This window comes from Pseudophryne corroboree, chromosome 2, assembly GCF_028390025.1.
Source record: "Pseudophryne corroboree isolate aPseCor3 chromosome 2, aPseCor3.hap2, whole genome shotgun sequence".
NCBI lineage: Eukaryota > Metazoa > Chordata > Amphibia > Anura > Myobatrachidae > Pseudophryne > Pseudophryne corroboree.
The window spans coordinates 512,268,357-512,285,405 of NC_086445.1; the positions used below are offsets into that span (position 1 = coordinate 512,268,357).

General features: G+C 44.8%; 1 protein-coding gene and 1 long non-coding RNA gene across 2 annotated transcripts in view; one reads left to right on the plus strand and one right to left on the minus strand.

The window, feature by feature from the left end:
* Positions 1-17,049, plus strand: part of LOC135032241 (uncharacterized) — a 331,444-nt gene that overhangs the window by 275,307 nt on the left and 39,088 nt on the right. The gene's annotated exons all lie outside the window — the stretch shown is intronic.
* The window catches only part of NT5C1A (5'-nucleotidase, cytosolic IA), a 92,109-nt gene that overhangs the window by 36,234 nt on the left and 38,826 nt on the right, over positions 1-17,049 (minus strand). Inside the window, exons 3-4 of the mRNA XM_063954069.1 lie at positions 14,211-14,340; positions 10,059-10,181 (exon numbers count right to left, since the gene is read on the minus strand). Coding sequence (XP_063810139.1) covers positions 10,059-10,181; positions 14,211-14,340 — 253 coding nt within the window. The remainder of the gene's footprint in view (positions 1-10,058; positions 10,182-14,210; positions 14,341-17,049) is intronic.

Sequence of the window (17,049 nt, forward strand, 5' to 3'; positions counted from 1 at the left end):
TTTTTTCCCTCCTTAACCAGTCACTGTTCAGATATAGGATATCCCTCTTGCCTCCTATGGCTCCTTTGTCTCAGACGCCTTGCAGAACACAACAACCTCACACTGGACCCTTTTCTGGGCTCATATCCCCAGATTCCTACTGAGCTGCAGAGGAATGTGGTCACACACATTGCAGACATGCGGATTTGAACAGGTTGCAAACGAGGGTCACCTATGGGGGTATCCAATTACCTGAGATCAATGACTGCGGGTAATTGTATCTCCAGGGACTATCCTATTAGCCCCGTTGCAGCGCACTACTCCCCTCCTCCTTCCCCCGATGCTGGCACTTATTGCGGTTTATGCATAATCCTTGATAAGTGTCCTGCCTGAGCCGCGATAATCCCCGATCCCTTGTGTTTTTGTGCAATCGCGGGTCCAATTTCGGCTAATCAAAATGGCCTCTAATTGTATACCTCGATAATGACCATCGGTCATACATTGCGATATTTGGCTGTTTTCATCCAGCAAAACGACTTCAGGGGTAATTGGATACCCTCCCTAGTCTCCAAATTTAACAGAATGTACTTTGGAATCCCCAACAGAGATCTGCCTGGAATTTGCAATTTTTAATTTACATAGATTTTGATGCTGTTTACGTTATTCCATCCATAAATATGCATGTTCTACTATAATTACATCTTTGACCCTTAGACTAACATATAATACCTTCAATATAAGGCATGTCTGACATTCTTAAGATATTTATAATTAGGAAAAATGCTGATTTATTTCCTTCTAAAAAGTTATTGTACTCACTGTTTTGTATTCCTGGCAGAGATCAGTACCATTAGGCTTGATATACACATGCACCCTTACTGCTTGCTGATTTTGGACTTCATTCTTGGCAAGATGTCAACGACAACTGCAAGAGGTCAAAATTCTACTAGAAGTAACACTATACTTAGCATTTACTTTCACACTAGGATGTCCTTTCATTATGTTTGTAATAGGACCTGCTGTTCCTAGTAATTAATGTTTGAGAGTAATTACAGTATATTTACACATTTACAGTCTTGGCTCTGTTAGGTTTTATCTAAGAGGGAAAGCGGAGGACTTTTTGGCCAGGAATTACAAAATCCTACTCTTTCCTTCCCAACTCTCACACAATCCCCCACCTCCTCATTGCTTCCCCTTCCTCACCAGCAAGACTGCTCCTGGCTGGATCTTGCAGTCACTCAGTGCTGTCCCCACACAGAGACACTGCAGGAGAAACAGCTCCCTGATTATATTTGTTTTCCAGTGAAGTTATTACTGTTTTAGCTTTTTAGTATGAAGACCATTATGGTTTATACGCCCCCTCAGTTTGGAAAGCCAAGAACACTAACCACTCAATGCTGTGATTGACAGCTCTGGTTGCAGTGAATGGAATGAGAACTATTTAATCCGTGATTCACATTCAGGGGAAACCCCACAAATGGCTTGTCACATTCACCTGCCTGTTTGGAGTTTGATCTTTTGGATCTGACAAGACCCAGGTGAGCTATCCTGAAGTACTTACAGTGTAAGCTAACATTACTGTATATTTTACACAGCTTGCTTAAAAAAATAAAAATTTAAAATAATAATAAATAATAATCATAATAATTGAGCTTTGCTAGCAAAAAGCAATAAACCCACAAATAAACATTATTTTAGTACACATGTTTTATAATCCTATGCATATTAAATGTTACAGAATATGTGTAAGGCTTTCTTGTTGGATTTATTTAATTGTATAAAAATGTATACATGAAACCATGGCTATACGCCTTTTTTGTATTTTTGTATTTTTGCACCATTTTCCATACATACAATCAAATAATAAGATTTTACTCACCGGTAAATCTATTTCTCGTAGTCCGTAGTGGATGCTGGGAACTCTGTAAGGACCATGGGGAATAGCGGCTCCGCAGGAGACTGGGCACAACTAAAGAAAGCTTTAGGACTACCTGGTGTGCACTGGCTCCTCCCACTATGACCCTCCTCCAGACCTCAGTTAGGATACTGTGGCCGGAAGAGCTGACACACTAAGGAAGGATTTTGAATCCCGGGTAAGACTCATACCAGCCACACCAATCACACCGTATAACTCATGATATTATACCCAGTTAACAGTATGAAATATAACTGAGCCTCACTAACAGATGGCTCATAACAATAACCCTTTAGTTAGGCAATAACTATATACAAGTATTGCAGACAGTCCGCACTTGGGACGGGCGCCCAGCATCCACTACGGACTACGAGAAATAGATTTACCGGTGAGTAAAATCTTATTTTCTCTGACGTCCTAGTGGATGCTGGGAACTCCGTAAGGACCATGGGGATTATAACAAAGCTCCCAAACGGGCGGGAGAGTGCGGATGACTCTGCAGCACCGAATGAGAGAACTCAAGGTCCTCCTCAGCCAGGGAATCAAATTTGTAGAATTTTGCAAACGTGTTTGACCCTGACCAAGTAGCAGCTCGGCAAAGTTGTAAAGCCGAGACCCCTCGGGCAGCCGCCCAAGAAGAGCCCACCTTCCTCGTGGAATGGGCTTTCACTGATTTAGGATGCGGCAGTCCAGCCGCAGAATGCGCAAGCTGAATTGTGCTACAAATCCAGCGAGCAATCGTCTGCTTCGAAGCAGGAGCACCCAGCTTGTTGGGTGCATACAGGATAAATAGCGAGTCAGTTTTCCTGACTCCAGCCGTCCTGGAAACCTTAAATTTTCAAGGCCCTGACTACGTCCAGTAACTTGGAATCCTCCAAGTCCCTAGTAGCCGCAGGCACTATGATAGGTTGGTTCAAGTGAAACGCTGATACCACCTTAGGGAGAAACTGGGGACGAGTCCTCAATTCTGCCCTATCCATATGGAAAATCAGATAAGGGCTTTTACATGACAAAGCCGCCAATTCTGACACACGCCTGGCCGAAGCCAAGGCCAAAAGCATTACCACTTTCCTCGTGAGATATTTTAGATCCGCGGTTTTAAGTGGCTCGAACCCATGTGACTTTAGGAAACTCAACACCACGGTGAGATCCCAAGGTGCCACCGGAGACACAAAAAGAGGCTGAGTATGCAGCACTCCCTTAACAAAAGTCTGAACTTCAGGCAGTGAAGCCAGTTCTTTTTGGAAGAAAATGTACAGAACCGAAATCTGGACCTTAATGGAAGCCAATTTTAGGCCCATACTCACTCCTGACTGTAGGAAGTGCAGAAATCGACCCAGTTGAAATTCTTCTGTTGGGGCCTTCCTGGCCTCACACCAAGCAACATATTTTCACCATATGCGGTGATAATGTTGTGCGGTCACATCTTTCCTAGCCCCAATCATCGTAGGAATGACTACCTCCGGAATGCCTTTTTCCTTTAGGATCCGGTGTTCAACCGCCATGCCGCCCAACGCAGCCGCGGTAAGTCTTGGAACAGACAGGGCCCCTGCTGCAGCAGGTCCTGTCTGAGCGGCAGAGACCATGGGTCCTCTGAGATCATTTCTTGAAGTTCTGGGTACCAAGCTCTTCTTGGCCAATCCGGAACCACGAGTATAGTTCTTACTCCTCTCCTTCTTATTATTCTCAGTACCTTAGGTATGAGAGGCAGAGGAGGTAACACATACACCGACTTGTACACCCACGGTTTCACCAGAGCGTCCCCAGCTATCGCCTGAGGGTCCCTTGACCTGGCGCAATATCTTTGTAGCTTTTTGTTGAGGCGGGACGCCATCATGTCCACCTGTGGCCTTTCCCAATGGTGTACAATCATTTGGAAGACTTCTGGATGAAGTCCCCACTCTCCCGGGTGGAGGTCGTGTCTGCTGAGAAAATCCGCTTCCCAGTTGTCCACTCCGGGAATGAACACTGCTGACAGTGCTAACACATGATTTTCCACCCATCGGAGAATCCTTGTGGCTTCTGCCATTGCCATCCTGCTTCTTGTGCCGCCCTGTTGGTTTACATGGGCGACCGCCGTGATGTTGTCTGACTGAATCAGTACCGGCTGGTTTTGAAGCAGGGGTCTTGCTTGACTTAGGGCATTGTAAATGGCCCTCAGTTCCAGAATGTTTATGTGTAGGGAAAACTCCTGATTCGACCATAGTCCCTGGAAGTTTTTTCCCTGTGTGACTGCCCCCCAGCCTCGAAGGCTGGCATCCGTGGTCACCAGAACCCAGTCCTGTATGCCGAATCTGCGGCCCTCTCGAAGATGAGCACCCTGCAGTCACCACGGCAGAGATACCCTGGCCCTTGGAGACAGGGTTATCAGACGATGCATCTGAAGATGCGATCCGGACCACTTGTCCAACAGATCCCACTGAAAAGCTCTTGCATGGAACCTGCCGAATGGCATTGCTTCGTAGGAAGCTACCATTTTTCCCAGGACTCGCGTGCAGTGATGCACCGACACCTGTTTTGGTTTCAGGAGGCCTCTGACTAGAGATGACAGCTCCTCGGCTTTCTCCTCCGGGAGAAACCCTTTTTTCTGGTCTGTGTCCAGAACCATCCCCAGGAACAGTAGACGTGTCGTAGGAACCAGCTGTGCTGTTGTAGCACTTCCCGAGATAGTGCTACCCCGACCAATAACTGCTCCTTGGACCTCGCCTTTATCAGGAGATCGTCCAAGTACGGGATAATTAAAAACAACCTTTTTTTTTTTTTTTTTTTTGAAGGAGTATCATCATTTCGGCCATTACCTTGGTAAATACTCTCGGTGCCGTGGACAGACCGAACGGCAACGTCTGGAATTGGTAACGACAAACCTGTACCACAAAACTGAGGTACTCCTGGTGAGGATGGTAAATGGGGACATACAGGTAAGCATCCTTGATGTCCAGAGATACCATGTAATCTCCCTCGTCCAAGCTTGCAATAACCGCCCTGAGCGATTTCATTTTTAACTTGAACCTTCGTATATAAGTGTTCAAGGATTTTCATTTTAGAATGGGTTTCACCGAACCGTCTGGTTTCGGTACCACAACATTGTGGAATAGTAACCCGGCCTTGTTGAAGGAGGGGTACCTTGATTTTCACCTGCTGGAAGTACAGCTTGCTGATTTGAGGTAACGGCGAGAGGGAGTCTCGTCGAACTCCAGCTTGTATCCCTGTGATACTACATGCAGAACCCAGGGATCCACCTGTGAGCGAGCCCACTGGACGCTGAAGTTCTCGAGACGCGCCCCCCACCGCACCTGGCTACACCTGTGGAGCCCCCGCGTCATGCGGTGGACTCAGAGGAAGCGGGGGAAGAATTTTGATCCTGGGAACTGGCTGACTGGTGCAGCTTTTTCCCTCTTCCCTTGTCTCTGTGCAGAAAGGAAGCGCCTTTGACCCGCTTGCTTTTCTGAAGCCGAAAGGACTGTACCTGATAATACGGTGCTTTCTTAGGCTGTGAGGAAAACCTGAGGTAAAATTTTTTCTTCCCAGCTGTTGCTGTGGATACGAGGTCCCAGAGACCATCCCCAAACAATTCCTCACCCTTATAAGGCAGAATCTTCATGTGCCTTCTAAAGTCAGCATCACCTGTCCAGTGCCGGGTCTCTAATACCTTCCTGGCAGAATGGACATTGCATTAATTCAGGATGCCAGCCGGCAAAATATCCCTCTGTGCATCCCTCATATATAAGACGACGTCTTTAATATGCTCTTATGTTAGTAAAATAGTATCCCTGTCTGACAGGGTCACAGACCACGCTGCAGCAGCACTATCCATGCTGAGGCAATTGCAGGTCTCAGTCTAGTACCTGAGTGTGTAAATACAGACTTCAGGATAGCCTCCTGCTTTTTATCAACAGGTACCTTCAAAGTGGCCGTATCCTAAGACGGCAGTGCCACCTTTTTTGACAAACGTGTGAGCGCCTTATCCACCCTAGTGGATATCTCCCAGCGTAACCTATCCTCTGGCGGGAAAGGGTACGCCATCAGTAACTTTTTAGAAATTACCAGTTTCTTATCGGGGGAACCCACGCTTTTTCACACACTTCATTCACTCATCTGATGGGGGAACAAAACACTGGCTGCTTTTCCTCCCCAAACATAAAACCCTTTTTTAGTGGTACTTGGGTTAATGTCAGAAATGTGTAACACATTTTTTATTGCCGGGATCATGCAACGGATGTTCCTAGTGGATTGTGTATATGTCTGAACCTCGTCGACACTGGAGTCAGACTCCGTGTCGACATCTGTGTCTGCCATCTGAGGTAACGGGCGTTTTTTGAGCCCCTGATGGCCTTTGAGACGCCTGGGCAGGCGCGGGCTGAGAAGCCGGCTGTCCCACAGCTGTTACGTCATCCAGCCTTTTATGTAAGGAGTTGACACTGTCGGTTAATACCTTCCACCTATCCATCCACTCTGGTGTCGGCCCCACAGGGGCGACATCACATTTATCGGCATCTGCTCCGCCTCCACATAAGCCTCCTCATCAAACATGTCGACACAGCCGTACCGACACACCGCACACACACAGGGAATGCTCTTACTGAGGACAGGACCCAACAAAGCCCTTTGGGGAGACAGAGAGAGAGTATGCAAGCACACACCAGAGCGCTATATAATGTAGGGATTAACACTATAACTGAGTGAATTTTCCCCAATAGCTGCTTGTATAAACAATATTGCGCCTAAATTTAGTGCCCCCCCTCTCTTTTTAACCCTATGAGCCTGAAAACTACAGGGGAGAGCCTGGGGAGCTGTCTTCCAGCTGCACTGTGAAGAGAAAATGGCGCCAGTGTGCTGAGGGAGATAGCCCCGCCCCTTTTTCGGCAGACTTTTCTCCCGCTCTTTTATGGATTCTGGCAGGGGTATTTATCACATATATAGCCTCTGGGACTATATATTGTGATTATTTTGCCAGCCAAGGTCTTAATATTGCTGCTCAGGGCCCCCCCCAGCGCCCTGCACCCATCAGTGACCGGAGTGTGAGGTGTGCATGAGGAGCAATGGCGCACAGCTGCAGTGCTGTGCGCTACCTTGGTGAAGACTGAAGTCTTCTGCCGCCGATTTTCCGGAACACTTCTTGCTTCTGGCTCTGTAAGGGGGCCGGCGGCGCGGCTCCGGGACCGAACATCAAGGCCGGTTCCTGCGGTCGATCCCTCTGGAGCTAATGGTGTCCAGTAGCCTAAGAAGCCCAAGCTACCACCAGTTAGGTAGGTTCGCTTCTTCTCCCCTTAGTCCCTCGCTGCAGTGAGTCTGTTGCCAGCAGATCTCACTGTAAAATAAAAAACCTAAATATACTTTCTTTCTAGGAGCTCAGGAGAGCCCCTAGTGTGCATCCAGCTCAGCCGGGCACAGGATTCTAACTGAGGTCTGGAGGAGGGTCATAGTGGGAGGAGCCAGTGCACACCAGGTAGTCCTAAAGCTTTCTTTAGTTGTGCCCAGTCTCCTGCGGAGCCGCTATTCCCCATGGTCCTTACGGAGTTCCCAGCATCCACTAGGACGTCAGAGAAAAATGAAAAATCAGGTAATTACATTATGCTACCAAGGAAAAGCACCCTTTTACCAAACCATCGCCGGAGACCACAGACATCTCACACTGTACAGGGGGCTGTAGCGGCCATAGCTGTCTCGCTGACACATACTCTGTTCTCTCCTGAAACTCCAATCAACTAATAGAGAAGGCAGTAGGCATATGTTCAGGGCCGGCCCTAACCAATATGATGCCCTAGGCAAGATTTTGGCTGGTGCCCCCTAGCACCACCACTGGTTGCACCTCTTTCCCAGCACCATCACCCCTCACCCATAGCAGTCCTTATTTTGGTGTTTGTACTCCCTACATTTTAAATAGGAACAGTTCGCACATTTGGCGCACAGTCCAAAAAGGGTGTGTTTTTGGTGGCAAGGGGCATGACCACACAATAGTAACCCCAATTCCAATTACGCCACACAGTACTGCAACCTCATTCACATTTGATCATGCGATAGTGTCCATAATTCATATTACATCCCACAGTAGTATCACTTTACCTTATAAACATTACTCCTCACAGTAGAGCCCCTTATTCACATACCATCACATTGAATTGCTCCTTATTCACATTACACCACACCCTATTGCTCTTTATTCATATTAGATGACACAGTAGTGCCCTTTCTATACGCAATGCCACATAGTAGAGCACTCTATACACATAATGCCACACATTAGTAATGCATTTATACACATAATTCCACACAGTAATGCCCCTTAAACATTATTAATGTCCTTATAAACATAATGTGCCTTACACATTATGACAACCTTTATTAATGCCCTTTTACACATAATGTCCCTTACATATATGCCGCACATTATTAATGCCCTTATACACATAATGACACACATAGTGCCCCCTACACATTTGCTGCACATTATTAGTGCCCCTATACACATAATAACACACATACAGTAGTACTGTTACACATATGCCGCACATTATTAATGCCCTTATACACATAATGACACACACAGAGTAGTACCCTCTTACACATATACCGCACATTATTAATGCCCTTATACACATAATGACACACATAGTGCCCCTTACACATATGTTGCACATTATTAATGCATTTTTACATGACACACATAATGCTCCTTACACATATTCTGAACACTACTGCACAACCAACCCACTCACATGCACACAGCACTCACACTGCCACTAACACTGTGACCTCTGGCTCTGCTTGGATACAGATGTGTCCTCACAAATCTTGCCTCAATGCTAACGTCGGGCACCTTTTTTTATGAAAATGCATCTTATTTGCATTGCTATGTGGCTAGGATGCACAAGCAGCTTCTGCTGATTAAACTGATATGCAGCATGCCTATATACTGTGTGAGAGTGTGGCTGTATCTGTATATGAAATGCTACACAGAATATAGGCATGTCGCATATCATTTTAATCAGCAGAAGCTGCTGATGCCCTTAGGAATATCAAATGCCCTAGGCAATTGCCTAGTTTGCCTATAGCTATGGCCGGCTCTGCATATGTTGAGTGATTGTAAATCAGCAAATAACATTTAAAAGAAAACCCCATAACCTTGACATTGGTTTGAAGTGTTTTAACGGATTTGAAAACTACACCACGTTGCCTGCAATATGAATGTAACCATCCAAACCACTTAATTGGCAGTTATGCAGTTTCAAGAAACTGCTGCTTAATACATTTATTCCCTGGTGTATCTATGTCAATTGGAGCATTTGTCTGATCTTGTAGTGGTAAAATATTTGTACATACTTGGATCAAATAAACATCCAATAGTTTCTTGTTATCAAAAAAGAAGCTGAAATTAGATTCATGCTAGGCACTGTACCATATATGACACTAGTAGTTATTTACACCGTGCAGTGCAGATGGTGTAATGGTTAGCACTACCGCCTCACAGCACTGAGGTCATGGGTTTGATTCCCACCATGGCTCTGTGTGGATTTTGTATATTCTCCCCGTACTTGCGTGGGTTTCCTCCAGGTACTCTGGTTTCCTCCCACAATCCAAAAATATACTGGTAGGTTAATTGGCTTTCAACAAATATTAACCCTAGCGTGAATATGTGTGCATGTGCATGTGATAGGGAATATAGACAGTAAGCTCCACTGGGGCAGGGACTGATGTGAATGGCCAAAATATTCTCTCTAAAGCGCTATATAAAATAACTGGTAACCGTGCCACAACATAATCTTTCTTTTGCTAACAAAATTCAAGTGGATCAATCTTTGGAAATGGTCACTGATTGACACATAAGTGGAGCATGCAAATGTGTGGGCAGATTTTCATTGTAATTAAGTCATTTTGTTTGCTGTCCTTATGACTAAATCTGTGCAATCCGACTGCACCTTTGGAAACATTTCCCATGGAGTTATGTTAGAATTACACTTAAATGTAATTGTGAGTTGTTGTTTATTTTATTAATGAGAATACCGGTACATACAGTGTTATCCCTGTAAATCATTTATCAGATCCAAATAAAAGAGCAGGGATAAAGACCCTTATTGTGTGGTGATTGTAAGTCATACATGTATTACTTTGTGCATGGTCATATTCATTTATGAAACAGTTTCTTACAGTGCATGCACTCACTCACCCTCTTCTATGGCTTCCTGCACTTTCTGACCATCAGAGGAGAGGTAAAGGTTGGTATGATAAGCCTTTAGGTAGCCAATGGGGCTGTTGCCTCCAGTCATACAGAAACGCTCAATAAAAAGGTCTAAGGCAAAAGAGAAAATAAGTCATTGCTATGTACATGTTAAAATATGATTAATTTATACTAAGCTACATTTTAATATTCACCAATTATTTTACAATTATCAGTGATGTTACCCGTAACACTAATCAAGACCTGAATGATAACAATTGACATGTAAACAACAATTAGTAAATAGGAAATAACCTGTGTTGGACAGTGGTTCCTGGACTGATCAGTGCTAGCCACAGCTACCAACTGCAGCATAGCAGTGGACATTTAATTGCAGGTGTCCTGACATAGAGGGTCATTCCGAGTTGATCGTAGCTGTGCTAAATTTAGCACAGCTACGATCATCTTCCCTGACATGCAGGGGGACGCCCAGCACAGGGCAAGTCTGCCCTGCATGTCAGTGCCATCCCACCCCCGCAGAAGTGCAAAGGCATCGCACAGCGGCGATCGCGGGCAATCTTTTTTTTTTTTTTCTGCCTCTGATGAAGCGAACAGCGAAGCGTGCGTCAGGCTAGCTGCACACTGCAGATAGTCACCTTACTATGTCAGATTAGGAAGGATTGAATAAGTGAAGAGTGGCATATCCCATGCAAGCTACGGGGATATGTATAGGAAACAGTTGTATTAGAAATTTATGTCAGACTCCATTGTGCATACTGAAACACACTGTGTGCAGCCAATGTGAAAGGTGTTCTCTTAGATTGCAGTACTAAGTTCTGACATAAACAATATTAAACACTCGATGCATATGTGTATTTATTGAAAATTACCTAATAAAGGACTAAATATATGTCAGAACATCAGTGACACGGTTCACATGTATAATGATCTCTCAGCTATTATAGACTTATTGAAAGCACATGCTAATGTAATTCTCTCTAGAAATATTACAACGAATGTCTAGAAATTGTGATAGTGTGGGCGCTTAATACACCTAGGTACAGGTTGAGTATCCCATATCCAAATATTCCGAAATACGGAATATTCCGAATTACGGAATTTTTTTTAGTGAGAGTGAGATAGTGAAACCTTTGTTTTCTGATAGCTCAATGTACACAAACTTTGTTTAATACACAAAGTTATAAAAAATATTGTATTAAATGACCTTCTGGCTGTGTGTATAAGGTGTATATGAAACATAAATTAATTGTGTGAATGTACACACACTTTGTTTAATGCACAAAGTTATTAAAAATATTGGCTAAAATGACCTTCATGCTGTGTGTATAAGGTGTATATGAAACATAAATGCATTCTGTGCTTAGACTTGGGTCCCATCGCCATGATATCTCATTATGGTATGCAATTTTTCCAAAATACGGAAAAATCCGATATCCAAAATTCTTCCGGTCCCAAGCATTTTGGATAAGGGATACTCAACCTGTATCAGAACATAATTATAAAAGGCTTGATTACCATTGCATTTTTTTGGGTCATCCAAATAAAGTAATAAACAGTGCACAGAATATGATTAGCACTGAGTGAGTCTTCATTATCTCATTATCATTATCTCCTGTTCTAGTAACAGAGAGACTAAATCCTGAATGATCTCACATGGACTACACGAATAAAGTCCTAATATAGTTATATATAGAGATCAAGTGTTAAGAAAACAATATTGTGACTAGGGACTACTGATTAACTTTTGTCAGCAGCGACGATAGCTGTAAACGAGCCCCTTTATTTTGTCACAACTTAACAAGATAAGACTGTCACGTATTAACAGCCAAAAGATCTCAGGCTGCCAGAGTTCAATCCGTGAACTGACAGCAGTTGTTTCTTTTTCATGTGATACAAATGTATCATATATTTATGGTTCCTCTCTAAAGGATGTAACAATATTTACGAAGTTCAGGAGGGCACTCAGATATTCATGAGATATATTTGAAGCTTAAGATCCATACACACTTAACGATATAATGAGCGACGTCGCTCATTTTCCCCCTCCTTGAGCGACGTCGCTCATTTTATCGTTAAGTGTGTATGCCGCCAGCGACGACCGATGCGCGGCCCCGCGGGTCGGCAACGATCGTCGCTGTCGGTAGGGCATGCATGAAGGATGTGGACTGTCGTCCACGACCTTCATGCAGGGCTGGCGGGGGCGTGACGTCACTGAGCGATATGAGCTGTCATATCGCTCAGTGCATACAGGCGGACGCCGACCGGCCGGCCCGGGAGGGGGGAACGTTAGACGATGTCGCTCACAGAGCGACATCGTCTAATGTGTATGGGCCTTTAGCCAGAGTTCTGCTACCTTTTCTGTGATACACTGAAAGCATAGCTCACAGCTTTGGGAGATCATTCTATTAAGTTTATCACTGTTATTATAAGAACACAGCAAATTACTATTAGTATAACACATACTAGGAAAATTGGAGTCCTGTTTCCACAGTAATCTCATATTATGTATCCTGGGAGGGATTAGAAAATTAGAGACATGTATTTAAGGAGTCCCTCTATAGCTATATAGGAATCATATACTCCTGACACACTCTTCATTATTCTGAAACCATATGAATAATATATAAATCATTTGGGTGACATCTAGTGCGCAGCTCTTTCAATTTTAATCACGATTTCTTTCTTATTCACACTACTTTACTTCTTCTTTTAATATTCGCTGGTTTTACCATATATTATATTAAAAGTTATATTCTAATTAAAGTTTATGTGCACCACTTTAAGGCATTTCAAACCCTTTCTCTTCTTCCTTCATGCAGATTTATTTTGCCTGTGGTAGCACCCCCTAAATGGTTACTAATAACGCAGATGTGTTCGGGATAATAGAAATTGGGGTCATTTTCATAATAAGAATTAACCTGTGCGACCAGTACTACAGTTACTAACCACAATCTAGCAATGCAGACACACAAGTTAATAATGTAATGTCTACATGGTGCATTCAGGACCTCCTCGTCAATTGCTGATAATGGGGCCAAGGATAGCAAATTCTGCTAATTAGCAGAATTTGCTATCCTTTTGCACGCTGCAACGTTTGGGTGGCAGCGACTGGGACCCAAAAACGGGTGTGTTGCCCCTGTGTTGTAGGTGTGCTGGGCCCAGCGTCTTTATCATGCAGACTTCCTGGACATGGTAGAGGGGTTCCAATGGCCAGTATGAGTAATCTTCAGCAGTGGTGATTTAATGCTGCGTCTTTGGATTATTTCCTACAGATGCCACTTGCCGCATTAAAATATTTGTTGTATTGTATTGTACAGCTGTTTCTTTGTGGCTGTGCAATAGCATTACCCTCCAACTGTACCTTTTTGGCAGGTACAGTACCTACTTTTTATGGTCTGTACTGTTTTTTGGCTCTTCAAACTTCCATTGAAAGTATAGGAAAGGGGGCGTGGTCACACCACTTTACCTGTGGCCACGCCCCCTTTTCAAATTTGTACCGATTTTTATATTGTAAATTGTTGGAGGGTATGCAATATCAACCAGATCAGAATAAGGATAAGATATAGGAAGCAGTGCTCTAGATAGATTAGAGTAAACCAAGGAGTTTTGATATGTGCATTGTGTGTCTCATATATTACTTTTGTAATCTGACTGTGCTACAGAATATTGCAACTGTGAATTCTAAGAAACTACCGGTCATATCTCTGTGATGGCTCTGGTTGCTACAGGTGGTAGTTATGTGATTGGTTGTCAGGAGGCCGCCGGTCACATTACCTCCCCCTACATCCCGCCCCCTCACAATCCCAACGGATGGCATGTCGACCAACAGGGACTATTTCCACAACACCCATAGAGTGGGAATAGAACCCATGGCGACCGCAGGTCGCAGCCGAGCCCGCAAGGTGCTTGTTGCGCCCCCACCCATTGGCATTCTGTGGCTAGGATACCCGTATCGGGATGCTGACCATCGGGATCCCGGACGATGGTAACGCAATACACACTCGTGGTGTCACCTACTGCTGATTGATTGAGAGGAGATACACAATGCAACAGTATCGTAGTAGTAAACACAAGCCAAGTGCATGAGAGGAACTATATGGCCTAATATGCATTTACTGAAAGCTGTATATAAATACTTACTGTAATGGTTTATGGTATTAATCAGTCTTACTCCAACTTGTGCATGGTTATTGGTCATGAGGACTATATCAAACAGATCTTCACTGTCTGGGTATAGCTGACGGAGCTGACTGTTCACTGCTTCCAGGGCCTGAAATGGAATAATAACATATATATTAATGACTACAAATCAGGAATTATAAAAACAGAATATTGCACCGTTGAAGCTCAGCTAACGTGGCACTGGCATTTTGCCTACCTATGTTTTTTTAGGTGCTCTGGCTGAATATTTGGGATGTAGTTGGCATTATGATGGTTAGGTGCAGTACATGAATGTAGTGGATGTGGCTCTGGAGTGCTACCTACCCTATGCAGCCGTAGATCAACCACACTTAGGATCTCGCTGTGGTCCTAAATAAAGTATATATGTGGTGATAGTTGACGTGAGACCACTGGGCGCTGGGTAATTAGTAAAAGTGCAGAGGTTTGTTGAAAAACACTTTATATATCAATTATGAAAAACACAATAAAACCCAGAATAAAAGCACAATAAAAACCAGAATAAAAGAATAAAAATAAAGTAGAACAGATAGATGCTAGATTCAATTTAAATGCCAATTCTGCGCAGTGTACAGCTAGGTGATAAGCATTTACCCAAGGATAGTTTAAAAAAGGCAAAATTCAAATAAAATAATAGATGCTAAAATGTTCACATAGGTGACAGCAATAACCAAAAGGTCCTTGTATAGTGAGAAATAATCATACCCGGTGTATAGATGTGGAGCCACTGATGGTGTGAAAGCAGAGTGTATCCAAATAATACCCTGCTAGGCTCCAATGCTTGTCACTGGTAGATGCAGAGGTCCTTAATAAGTAGAGTCACTCCTTGCAAATGGGGTGCCGCCAAAGCATTTCCAGCTGTCCTGAGCTCTTTATCAAGGCAAGTGCAAGTATGCCGGGAGGGATAGGGTTGGGCTGTGGGTGGTGGGGGAAGCAGGGGGCTTGGGTTAGGCACTAGGGGGAGGGTTAGGGTTAATAAGTAAGAGGGGAGGTTTGGGGATAGGATTGCGGAATGGGAGAGTTGGGGTAGGCTGCGGGAGCGGAGGGTTAGGCTGCAGGAATGGAGGGTTAGGGTTAGGCTTTAGAAATGAAGGGTGTTAGGGGGAGGGTTAGCACACATACTAAAAATTGTCGGGATTCTGACTGTCGGGATTCCTTACTGTCGGGATCCCGTACCCAATCCGAATATTTATAGTGGGACAAGTAAGCTTATGAGCACGGGTACAAGCCACAAAAGCTGCAGTATTCTTTCTCTAACGTCCTAGAGGATGCTGGGGACTCCGTAAGGACCATGGGGATAGACGGGCTCCGCAGGAGACATGGGCACTTTAAGAAAGAATTTAGTTCCTGGTGTGCACTGGCTCCTCCCTCTATGCCCCTCCTCCAGACCTCAGTTTGATACTGTGCCCAGAGGAGCTGGGTGCTTTTCAGTGAGCTCTCCTGAGTTTATTGATAGAAAGTATTTTGTTAGGTTTTTTATTTTCAGGGAGCTCTGCTGGCAACAGACTCCCTGCATCGAGGGACTGAGGGGAGAGAAGCAGCCCTACTCTCTGAAGCTAGGTCCTGCTTCTTAGGCTACTGGACACCATTAGCTCCAGAGGGATTGGTACGCAGGATCTCACCCTCGCCGTTCGTCCCGGAGCCGCGCCGCCGTCCCCCTCGCAGAGCCGGAAGACTGAAGCTGGGTGAGTATGAGAAGAAAAGAAGACATCACAGGCGGCAGAAGACTTCATGATCTTCACTAGAGGTAACGCACAGCACTGCAGCTGTGCGCCATTGCTCCACACACCTCACATACTCCGGTCACTGTACGGGTGCAGGGCGCAGGGGGGGGCGCCCTGGGCAGCATTTGGGACCTCACATTGGCAAAAAGAACACATATATACAGCTGGGCACTGTATATATGTATGAAACCCCGCTAAAATTACTGTTTAAGCGGGACAGAAGCCCGCCGCTGAGGGGGCGGGGCTTCTCCCTCAGCACTCACCAGCGCCATTTTTTCTCCACAGCACCGCTGAGAGGAAGCTCCCCGGGCTCTCCCCTGCTGATACACGGTAGAAGAGGGTTGAAAAGAGAGGGGGGGCACATAATTAGGCGCAAAAACTATAACATACAGCAGCTACCTGGTTAACATTAAGTTATTGTGTTATTCCTGGGATATTATAGCGCTGGGGTGTGTGCTGGCATACTCTCTCTGTCTCTCCAAAGGGCCTGGTGGGGGAACTGTCTTCAGAAAGGACATTCCCTGTGTGTGTGTGGTGTGTCGGTACGCTTGTGTCGACATGTCTGATGAGGAAGGCTATGTGGGAGAGGAGCGGGAGCAAATGAATGTGGTGTCTCCGCCGACGGCGCCGACACCTGATTGGATGGATATGTGGAAGGTTTTAAATGATAATGTTAATTCCTTGCATAAAAGATTTGACAAGGCTGATGCATTGGGGCAGTCGGGGTCTCAACCCATGCCTGACCCTATGTCACAGAGGAAACCCCTGTCCCTGACACGAGGGTGTATATGTATAAGGGAAAGAAGCCTGAGGTATCTTTTCCCCCCTCGCACGAACTGAATGAGTTATGTGAAAAAGCTTGGGAATCTCCAGATAAAAAACTGCAGATTTCCAAACGGATTCTTATGGCGTATCCTTTCCCGCCAACGGATAGGTTACGATGGGAATCTTCCCCTAGGGTTGACAAAGCTTTAACTCGCTTATCCAAAAAGGTAGCCCTGCCGTCCCAGGATACGGCTACCCTCAAAGATGCTGCTGATCGCAAACAGGAGGTTACCCTGTAGTCCATTTATACA